The 12,219-nt window shown below is 34.9% G+C and overlaps 1 protein-coding gene across 2 annotated transcripts in view; it reads right to left on the bottom strand.

Annotated features, from left to right (window-relative positions):
- Abca12 (ATP binding cassette subfamily A member 12) overlaps positions 1-12,219 on the bottom strand; it is a 179,343-nt gene that overhangs the window by 99,635 nt on the left and 67,489 nt on the right. For both annotated transcript variants that reach the window (XM_070027397.1, XM_070027486.1), the window contains exons 6-7: positions 9,978-10,163; positions 3,706-3,884 (exon numbers count right to left, since the gene is read on the bottom strand). In XM_070027397.1, the coding sequence (XP_069883498.1) occupies positions 3,706-3,884; positions 9,978-10,163 (365 nt within the window). The remainder of the gene's footprint in view (positions 1-3,705; positions 3,885-9,977; positions 10,164-12,219) is intronic.

Here is a 12,219-nt window from a genome sequence, read left to right as displayed (position 1 = left end):
TGAAATTAAACGCTTGTATTTGGTACATACAAAAATAAGAAAGAAAAGAAAAGGAAAGCAAGAAAGCAAGAAAGCAAGGAAGAAAGAAAGAAAGAAAGAAAGAAAGAAAGAAAGAAAGAAAGAAAGAAAGAAAGAAAGAAAGAAAGAAAGAAAGAAAGAAAGAAAGAAAGAAAGGAAGGAAGGAAGAAAGGAAGGAAGGAAGGAAGGAAGGAAGGAAGGCAGGCAAGCAAGCAAGCAGGGAGGGAGGGAGGGAGAGAGGGAAGGAAGGAAAGGAGGGAAGGAAGGGAAGGAAGGGAAGGAGGGAAGGAAGGGAAGAGGAAAGTGGAGGGAAAAGAAAGAATTTGTTAGGAAAAGCAACTTTTCAATGATAAGACACCTTTATTTTCAGTTAAATGGAAAAATAAATAAATATTAGAAACTATTTTCATGACAAATAAAGCACTGATAAAAGATCTAATTTTAGGAATATTGTTGACCATTGTTTTTGTAAATATTTACCTTTGGTTAAGCAAACAAAAATTGATTTTGAACAAAACAGATCATTCTTTAAGGCTGTAAGTGATGCATTACTATAAGACTCTAAGTGATGCATTATTCCAAGGTAGCTAGACATTACTAATCAAACTAATTGGCATTGAGTTCTTATGATTTGTATGGTGAGCAGTCCACACTGGAAATAGACAATCAGCAAATTCACTTTTGCTGGAGTTTGTTCTATATTTTCCCAGGCCAATTAACTACCTCATTATTAATTTTGATTCCATAGTGGTCATTAGTATAATTGTTAAAAGAAATGTTGCTATGGAACACAGGTTCTGAATTTCAAAAATACTGTGATTTATACCAACAATAAAGGTCAGGTCAGTGCTTTAATTAACTTGAGTAGTAACCAGAACACATAGTCTTTTGTTAATAATTTATTATTGTAGGGGTAATGTAGTACAAATTAGCTCATCGTTTTCCTTAGCAATCCTTTGGACCACTGCTAGAGATACTTTTTGTTCTATAGCTGTCAGACAAAAATGATAGTTATACCAAACACATTGCCTTCTGAGTAAAGATAATGTTTCAAGAAGTAGTTTTCATGACTTGTATCTCAGAATATCTTTTTCCCCATAAAGGTGAAGCACAGGGCATGGTTGGTTTTTTCACCTGCCCTGCTTAACTGTGGACATAGCTTATGTCTACTATTTTCTGCCATAACTTTGACAGCTTTCAATTTAAAAAATAAAAGTTGCTGGAGAGAATGCAAGTTACCATGAGGCTCATTTGTCCTTTTTTATTTGTTTAACAGATTAAAATAAGTGGATGAAGCCATAATTGGATAAAGAAGTTTTTTTGTGAGGAAATTATGATTTTTAATGACATTGTTATAATAATAATAGAAGTGTGCTTTAATAGAAACATGATGCAAGATATATTTATCTTGGAATGTTCTAGTATCCACATTAGGAAAAGGAAAAGGAAACAAACGAGATTACTTATAATGATATAATCCTTTAATTTAGCAATCCAAACTTTTATCATTTCTGTATTTAATTAATATGACATATTAAGTAAAAACACTGCTCCTTTGAGAAGGCAATATACAAAATGGGAGAAAATATTTACAATCTTTTTATTTATTTATTTATTTTTGCTGGTCGTGGGGCCTGAACTCTGAGCCTGAGCGCTGTCCCTGAGCTCTTCAGTTCAAGGCTAGCATTCTACCACTTGAGCCATAGCCCCATTTCCAGCTTTTTCGGTTTATGTGGTACTGAAGAATTGAACCCAGGGCCTCATGCGTGCAAGGCAAGCACTCTACCACTGAGCCACCTTCCCAGCCCCTACAATCAGTATGTTTGATTAAGAATAAATCTCCAAAATAGATAAGCAACTTCTAGTTCTCAATATTTAAAAGACTAACAACCTAACTTCAAAATGGCTAGATATTTGAATGGACATTTCTCCAGAAAGGACAAAAAAATAGCCAAGAGCTATATGAAAAACATGTTTTTGTTGTTGTTTTTTGTTGTTCATATTGGGGTTTGAACTCAGAGCCTTATGCTTGCTAGGCAGATACTCTACTACTTACAGACTATCTCCAGCTCTGGAAAAAAAAAGTTTAATGTCACTAATCAACAGGAAAATACAAATCTAGGTGTGATACAACATATCTGTCAGGATAGTTATTGTTAAATAAACAGAAGACAATAAACCTGGCAAAGATGTGGAAAAATTAGAACCCTTGGAATTCATTCTAATGCAGCCTCTATGGAAAACAATATGGCCCAAGGTTCTTCAAACATTTAAAAATAGAACTTCCACATGATCTCTGATCTCTCTTCTGAACATTTGTCCAAAAGAACTAAAATCAACATCTCTAAAACAATGAGCATTCCTATGCTTGTTGTAAATTGCTATTGACCTATGAATGGTGAAGAGGAATATGATATAGAAAACAATGGAATATGATCCAGATTTTTTTAAAGAAAATTCTTCAATATAGAGACAACATGGACAAACCTTAAAGACATTATATTCAGTGAAATAATAATAGTCACAGAGAACGAGTACAGCATGATTTCAATTATATTAGGTCTGAGAGAGTCAGATTTTGATCTGCTTGGAAGTAATAGGGAAGAGGGTTTAAAGCATTGCCAAGTTTGGAAAATCAAACAGTACTATGTGGTTTTCACAGGCTTGGGGGAACAAGGAACTGAGTTAGTAATAAATGCACCTAAAAAATTTGTTGAACAAGATGAATAGGCTCTAGATGTAGGCTGTACAAAATTGTACCTATAATTAACAAAAATAGATTGTATACTTAAAATACGTTCGCAAAGTGGATCTTATGTTCATATTCTTATGACAACAAAAAATTTAAAAAGTCAAATACCATTTGCTTTATAGTAATTTGAAGCCATTTATTATAAGCTTCTTTCATTATCTATGCAGACTTTGCATTTGTAATCATTACTGGACTATATATTCTACTACATGATGCCAAAATATGAAATAACTTTATTTAAAGTCTTAGGGAATTAAAATAGCCAAACTGCATTGCCTTCTCTGTGCTAACTTGCTCTACCAAAATAACACATATGGTCTCTTTTGATCTTCTACCATTGACTAATATTTGGCTCTTTCAGCACATCAATAATGATATACTATTATGGAAAAAACACAAGATTGAATATAGACTCCTTAAGTTCAAGTCTTGGCTTTGCTACGTGGCAGTTGTCCAACTTTGAGGAAGTCAGCTGACCTCTCTGAGATTTTCCTCCTCTTTAAAATGAGGTTTGGTTATCTTATCCAAAAACACTGTTGTGAGAATCATGTAAGATAAATGTACTGACAGAGGGAGTATGATGATGTTTTTTAACTGATCAAAGCTCTTGGAAGCATCCCAAAATGAGAATCAACTCTTCTGATAATTTAGACATTTCAACTAAGATAATATATGCATCCAAATGACATATTTAACAGGCAAACTTGGTTTTGGAGTTAGGAAACCAAAGTTCAAACCTTCCTATCAAATACTTAATGTTTAACTAATACACTCACCTGCATCGCTAATATCTGTAATAAGAAGCTGAAGAATTTTTTCACTCTGTGCTTAAATTACCTTCCTGACACCCTCATCAGCAGTATGGTTTCTTTTTCCAAAAAGACTTCTTTGTGAACAATAACATGTGATGTGTAGTTAACATTAAATTTTCTTACCTGTTGGCTTTTCGGAGCACATCAAATAGATTGCTTAGTGATGTGTCATTCTGAAACACAGTTGGAAAACTAGAGAGAAGCTGCCACACAGCTCTCTGCTCCTGCACTTGTGAGAAGAAGGACAGCACCTTCACGAGTTCCTGAAACACTAGCTTCTGATTGTTGGGGTCACTTGATAGCTTAAAAAAACAAAACCAAAAAGAGTGAAGTGAGGCTTTAAGACATGTAATCACATCCCCACCAGCATCTGTTATAATTAGTTTACTTGATAATGGCCATTCTAACTGGGGTGAGGTGGAATCTCGATATTGTTTTGATTTGCATTTCTTTTATGGCCAGAGAAGTTGAGCATTTCTTCATGTGTCTATTGGCCATTCTTATTTCCTCTTCCGAGAAGTCTCTCTTTAAGTCTTTAGCCTACTTATTGATGAGGTGGTTGTTTCTTTGGGGATTTGTTTTTGGGGTGTTTAATTTTTTATTTTAGTTTTATTTATTGTAAAGGTACTGAATGGGGGCGGGGGGGGGTGTTACAGTAACAAAACTAAGGTAATGAGTATATTTCTTATAAAACACTGTTACCCACTCCCTCATTTTCTCCTGCTTACCATTCCCCACTCACCTCCCCTGCAAGTTGTAAAATTCATTTCCAACTTAGGTCTAGTGAGTATCATGGTTGCATTAGTTCATCTTTGTCCTGCTGTTTCTGTGATTCCCTTTCCCTTCCACAGTTCAGATTAGCTTATACACAAGACAAAAGGGTACATAAAACAAAAACAGAAAGAAAAAACTAGGAATAACTTTTGTTTCCAGTTCTTGGAGTTCATTTTGATATGCTTCATTATATATGGTCTTGTACACTTAGTGATTGGACTATTGTGATCCCCTTCTAAGAATATCATAGACATATTCTGGTTATTACAAATGATGGAAACCATGCAACCTACTTTTCTTTGGGCCTGGCTTGCTTCACTTAATATGATTTTACAGGTCTTTCAATTTCTTTACAAATGAGGTGATGTCATTCTTTCTGATGGAGGCATGTATATATACCACATTTTCTCGATCCATTCATCTACTGAAGGGCATCTAGGTTGATTCCATATCTTAGCGATGGTAAATAATACTGCAATGAACTTGGTTGTGCTGGTAGCTTTAATCTGGCTCTGTTTGTGGTCATTTGGGTAAATTCCCAGGAGTGGGATTGCTGGGTCATAGGGGAGTTCTTTGTTTAGCCTTTTGAGGAACCTCCATACTGCTTTCCAGAGTGGCTGAGCCCGTTTATACTTCCCCCAACAGTGTAGTAGCATTCCCTTTTGGCCACATCACAGCCAGCATCTGTTGTTATTAGATTTCTTGATAATGGCCATTCTGACTGGGGTGAGGTGGAAGCACAATATTGTTTTGATTTGCATTTCTTTCATGGCCAGAGATGTTGAGCATTTCTTCATGTGTCTATAGGCCATTCTTATTTCCTCCTCAGAAAAGTCTCTCTTTATTTTAACGTCACAGTGGCATTATTTTATTTGAGTATCAGTGGCTCCTGTGGATCAGCAAAATACAAAGAACTATGAACTTGCAAGGGAAAAGAATTTCTGGGAAAGCCAAATACCAGACTCCTTTGTCACTAGAAGACCATCATCTCATTCCATATGCTCACAAAAAGAGAGAATTGCATTGGGAAATCCATTTGGGATATTGAGTATCTATCTAGCTTTCTCTCTCCTTTTTTTTTTTTTACAAGATATACTCTTGAGTATACAGAAAATATGTAGGGAGATGTCTTCAGCAGTTTATTTCATTATTGCTGTGAAGGTACATCATTATCATTATTAATAGTAGCTAGCATGAGGCTCTTCTTTTTCAAATAGTCTGTATTGATAGATAGGCAGATACACAGACTGATAGCAATACACACATGCATACATAAAACATCATATATAGTGTGTGTATAAAGTTAAACTAAGATATACTGTTATTCAAAACATATCCAAGTTCTTCATTTTTCTAATTAGGGGAGAGGAAGGGAAATAAAAAATGCAGAAAAGTCTTTAAGTCTTTAGCCCACTTGTTAATGGGATGGTTGTTTCTTAGGGGATTTTATTTGGGGGGGGGGAGTTAATTTTTTGAGCTCTATACTTTAGATATGAGGTTCTGTCTATTGTATAGCTAGTGAAGACCTCTCCCAATATATGGGTTTTCTATTTATCTTGCTAGCTATGTCCTTTACTATTTACCCAACCTTTCTTTGATTTGTTGTATTTCAGGGTCTTTATTGAGAAAGTTTCTAACTGTGCCTAGAAGCCCTAATGTTTCCCCTATGCATTCCTCTAATATTTTCAGGGTATCTGATCTTATATTGAGGTCTTTGATCCATTTGAAGTTGAGTTTGGTGCCGGATGATATATAAGAATCCAACTTCTGGGCTGGGAAGGTGGCTCAGTGGTAGAGTGCTTGCCTTGCATGCATGAGGCCTTGGGTTCGATTCCTCAGCACCACATAAGCAAAAAGAAGAAAAGCCAGAAGTGGTGCTGTGGTAGAGCACTAGCCTTGAGCTGAAGAGCTGAGGGACAGTGCCAAGGCCCAGAGTTCAGGCCCCACGACTGGACCCCCCAAAAAAGAATCCAACTTCCATTTTCTATACATTTATAGCCAATTCTGCCAGCATCATTTGTTAAAGAGGCTGTCTTTCTTCTATCCTGTTTTTTGTGCTTCTTTTGGCTCCCTTATTAAAGATTAGGTGGCCACAAATCTGTGGGTACATTTCTGGGTCTTAAATTCTGTTCCATTGGTCCTCACGCCTGTTCATGTGCCAGGATAACTTGGTATTATAATGGAGTTTGAAGTTTGGTATGGATATTCCTCTAGCACTGTTTTTCATGCTAGGGATTGTTTTCTATTATTCTATATGAATTTTTGGATTGCTTCTTCTATTTCATTAAAGAATGTTGTTGGGATATTGATGTGTATTGCATTGAATTTGTAGATAGCTTTGGCAGTATTGACATTTGCACGATGTTAATCCTCCCAATCCAGGAGCATGGGAGGTTTTCCCACTTCCTGAGTTCTGCTTTAATTTCCTTTTTCAATTTTTTTTTAAATTTTTCATTATAGAGGTCTTTCAAATATTTGGTTAATTCCTAGGTATTTTTTAAGGCTATTACAAAAAGTTGCTTTCCTGATTTCAGCCTTGCTCTTCTCATTGTTGGCATATAGAAAAGCTATTAATTTTTGTGGGTTACTTTTATATCCTGCTACTCTGCAAAAGTTTTAAATCAGCTCAAGAACCTTGGGACAGAAGTCTATGGGATTCTTTAAATATAGGATCATGTCATCTGCAAAGAGAGTTTTTCTTCTTCTTTCCCTATCTGGATCCCCTTTATGTTTATTTCTTGCCTTAATACTCTGGCTAGGAATTCCAATGTTATATTGAAGAGGGGTAGAGTGAGTGGGCATCCTTGTCTCATTCCTGATTTTAGAGGAAATGGTGTTAACTTTTCACCATTAAGTATAATGCTTGCTATAGCTTGGTCATATACAGCTTTTATTATATTGAGTAATATCCATGAATTCCTAGGGCCAAAAGAAAACAACACTATACACTATTGGTGGGAATGTAAACTTGTTCAACCACTCTGAAGAGCATTATGGAGGTGCCTCATAGAGGAACATAGGCTAAACATAGAGCTCCTCTATGACCCAGAAATTCCACTCCTGGGCATTTACCCAAATGACCACAAACAAGGACACACTAAAGCTACCAGCACAGTTATATTCCTTGAAGCATTATTTACCATAGCCACGACATGGGATCAACCCAGTTGCCCCTCAATGGATGAATGGATCAAGAAAATGTGGTTTAAATACACAATCAAATCCTGTGATTCCATCAGAAAGAAAGACATCAACTCATTCATAAGGAAATGGAAAGACTTGGGGAAAAAATCCAATTAAGTGGTAAGTCAGACCGAAAGCTGCCTGGTTTTCCTCATTTGAATAATTAGTACAAATGTAGAATACTTCTAGCCGAGGATCACAATAGTTCAATACTATGTACATATGATCTTATAAAATGATGCTAATTGAAATGAACTTCAAGATATGGTAACAAGAGTTGCTGTTTTACTTAGTGTACTGTATGCAGTTACTTCTCTTTTCTTTTTTTTCTTTTATCTTTCCTTTGATTTACCCTCTGTTTTGATCTTAGTACCCACTGTATTGTATATAAGTTTATCTGGTTTGGGGATGGGAAAAGGAATCACAGAAATGGTGCAAGAAAGGACAAAGGGAGAACCAATGCAACAGTACTGCTCACAAAACACTATGTTGGAAATGAACTTTACAAATTGGGGGAAGGGCAGGCAGGGGGAGGGACAGCAGGAGAAAATAAGGGAGGAGGTGACAATGTTTGACAAGAATTATACTCATTTACTTACTTATGTAACTAACCCTTTGTACATCACCTTTACAATTAAAAAAAAAAAGGAGTAAAGCTCACATGACAATCACCTGGCTGCTGTCTCTGAAAGCATTTCCCATCAGCAGTGCTTTCAGAGTTCTCATTCATTTGGAAACTCACTTTTAGATGGAAAACCTGCAATTATTTCTCATATTCATAAATATAATTGGAGCTTTCCTACATAGTAACTCCACAAGTTGGTTTATTTAATGTTTTGTTCACAAAGCCATATTGATGTAAGGTATTTTAAATAATGTGTTTGGAAATTAATTTTCAAAAACAAAATTAGCTTCTGGATAATGTTTTTCATTTTCTTTAGGATATACTATTGATATAGCATAGGTTCTACTCTTTATGTTTCGTAGAACTTATAGGTTTGGGGGAAGAGCTCTTAAAACTATTATCTCTATTATAGATAGATTACATATAGAAATATAGTATTGATACAATCATGACATATAGTATATATTTCATGTACAAATACATTCATGAAATACTATTTACTGTTGCAATTACACACAGTGCAATAAATATTTCCAAAGTTCTGTTGCGATTCCATGAACAATACTTATAAAAAGGATCAATAATGAGCAAATATATGTAATAATCACACCCTACCCTTGAAACAAATAACGTGGTGACTTTGGAGTTTCATCCATTTCACGGGACACAGCTGGTACCTTCAGACATAGAGTGGTTTCTTTGTTGTATTCCCATTTAAGGCAAGTCTGTTCATAAGCTTAGTCATGCAAAAATTTTTGTGTTTCCAATGTGTCTTAACTCAGGGACTTTCAGGTCAATAATGATTTTAAACAATGCATTTTTGGTCACATAATTTACTCTACATGGCTTAGTTTAAGAAAGCATTTTTCCATGCTTTGTATGAGATTGGGTTTATTACTCTACTGCAATTTTTAATTTTTTTTTTTGTATATATGCCAGTTCTGGGGCTTAAACTCAGGACCGGGGCACTGTCCCTGAGCTTTTCTTGCTCAAAGCTAGTGCTCTACCACTTGAGCCACAGCTCTATTTCTGGAGTTTAGTTGATTGGAGTTCATGCTGGTTAATTGTAGATAAGAGTCTCATAGACTTTCATAATGAGGCTGGCTTTGAATCATGATCTCAGCCTCCTGAGTATAGGATTATAGATATGAGCCACTGGCACCCAACAATTTTTAGATTTTAAATAATTATTTACATAAATTTCAGAGAATCAAAAGGAAAAATTAGAAGCAGATGTCTCAATTCACTTTTGTTTGTAAAATTTCAAAAGAATTCTGAAATGTTAAAAATATTTTTCTTATCAGTAGGCTTTGTTAAGTGTAGATTAATGGTGCCATTCTTTCATCATTAGAGGTCAGTGAGAAAAAATAAAATGACCTTACCCATTGTTCTCACTCTGACAGCTGTTTAACTGTTAGTTCAATTATTAAACTTGCATTCTATCCTGAATAACCTCATTTACAGAACTCAGGGAAAACAGTCAATCTTATCCACCATGGAGCCAAGACATATTTCATCTATTAAGGTGTGTCTACATATTGCAATATTTCTAATTCAACATCAGATCATTTCAAATCTTGCCCATTTATATGACAAATGAATATTACTAAGCATTACAGATTGTGTGTAAATGTCAATGTGAGGAATATATGTTAAAGGTGAGAAAAAATTCCAGGCTGTATTTCCCAGCCTACATGGTCTACAGACTTGATCATTGATTCATCTTGTGTCACTTTGTAAATTCAAGTAAGAAAACAGTATAACTCTCAATTACATATAAGATCTTGGACATTTTAAAAGATCTTTCACTCACCTGAGAGAATTGCTTCTTTAATTCCTGGAGAGAAGATTCTAAAAGGGTCGTGTTGGAAAGGCAGAATTTGTTAAAAATATTTTTTCCTAGAGTCAGCCAAGAGAAGGAATAATTTGCATTGTATCCTGGATAGGTCTCACATATTTCTTTCCGTATGTCTTCTGAAGTGGCATTTTGCTTTAAGAGCTAGAAACATGTGTGAGAAGAGGTAATATTAGTACATATAGATGTTAAAATATTCTATTCTTTAAGAGAACTGACCTGTCTTTACAACAGTCACCTTAAAAGTTGTGCATTATTATTGCAACTATTAAAATAAAAATATATGGTATATAGTATATAGTATAACTATGGGGACTTGTAGAGGAAAATGATATAATTATATATGACTGTGACAAATTCTTGGCATTGTTATGATTTGAATGATTACCATTTGATTATGTATCTGAACCCATTTCTTGTCTCTGATAGAGCTAAATCCATCAAGGGTTTTCTAACAAAAAATCTCATGCATCAGAGACCTATTTGTAAGAGATGATAGCATTCAAGATGCATTGTACTCATAATTGCTAAATTGCAACCCCTTTGTATAGCCACTTAAAAATAATAAAAATAAAATAATTAATAAACCAGATAAAGAAGGAAAAAATTCCTATTCCTATTTCCTTGACATTGACTAGCAGAAACTCAGGTGTCTTAAATTTGTACTTTTCCCCGACCCCAAGGAAGTTGGTTGTGATCTTTTGGAGATTTTCAAAACGGGGGAGGGCTTTAAGGTCCATTCTCAGGACCAACCTTCCTTATTTACAGAAGTGAAGAGATGAATGGTTTCATTCTAATCTCATGTAGGAAAAGTAAGGAAAAATATTTGTCTGAAAAAAATCATGTATCTAATACTGATAAATTCAACATCATTGTATTATTAGACATGATAATGGAATCATTACAATCCCTTTATAAATTCCATAGTGCAGTCTAGTCAAATATGCAGCATTATTTACAGCTAAAATATTGGCTACATCCACAATTATCCATTTGTTTAAATAGTTATAGAGATGACTAAATTAATTTGTAACCATTAAGGAGCTCCTCATGTTAATTCTTATTATTCTGTTAGGTGAGGGTCAACTTAATCCTTAAGTTTACATCACAAATTCTATACTCTGCATTCCACCAACTCAGCTTCTAAATATAATGGACTAAGACAGGATCCACTTATCTAGAATGTATACTAAACTCTATATCTTCTAGTCATTCATCCATATCTCCTCTAACATTGCACATAAACTCACTCCACAGTGATTTTTCTACTCATTCTTGCCAGGGTTGCAGAAAGCAGTAAAGGGAAAGAAAGGAATCAGAAAGATTGCTGACACAGGCATCAATATGTCATCTTAATTTTTACATCCTTTCCCTGCTCCAATTTCTCTAAAAATATATCTACAACATATAAAGTTCATTTTGGACTTATCTCCTCTGGATATATGACTCTGTAGTGCCTCACAAAATTCAGAAGTTACATTCAATATGAAAAGGAGTACCTGAGAGTTTCTATAAAGTGGTGTTTTTTGAGAATAATATTTCTATTCTTCATATTAAAGAATTTATATGATCCAATGAATGAATGTTTCCTAGAAACAAACATGGAAGAAATATAATGGAATAGAGTTGATCTCCCAGTCTGCATACTAGCATAATTGGGAGAGCTTTAAACTGGAGTTAACTGCTAAACATCTCAGGTTGGCAAGGGAGCATTCATGATTATATTGAATGAAAAAAGTCCAGCCAGCACTGGCAGAGTTACCTCAGTGATGATCAGTTTGATGCCTTTTCCTGGAATCCATTTTTGAGGCATCTTTTTGTTCAAATATGACACCTAGTTTACTAAGACACCTTAGTTATGTGGAAAGTTAATTCAAAAGTCACTAATGATGACATATTAAGCAGTAGTGTTTATGGGTGCAGAATGTGAGTAAAGGTCAGAGACATATTTCATGAGTCAGATGCAAAAAATGACTATAATATGGATTTGTGTGTCTGAGCATGATACAGAGAGGGAAAGCAGACAGAAAGGAGAGAGAAAATATTTCCAACAAAAATATTAAATATGGTCTCTTCATTTCTGAAGAGCATGCAGATTCAGGATTCAAACGTCCACTGTAGAGGCCAAATTGCTTAAATATATGAAATTTGTTGGTTAAGAAACAGAAAGGGCCGGGTGCCAGTGGCTCATGCCTGTAAT

This window comes from Dipodomys merriami, unplaced genomic scaffold (assembly GCF_024711535.1).
Source record: "Dipodomys merriami isolate MVZ:Mamm:240054 unplaced genomic scaffold, mDipMer1.0.p SCAF_1, whole genome shotgun sequence".
Classification (NCBI taxonomy): Eukaryota; Metazoa; Chordata; class Mammalia; order Rodentia; family Heteromyidae; genus Dipodomys; species Dipodomys merriami.
This window is presented reverse-complemented; position numbering and strand designations above follow the sequence as displayed.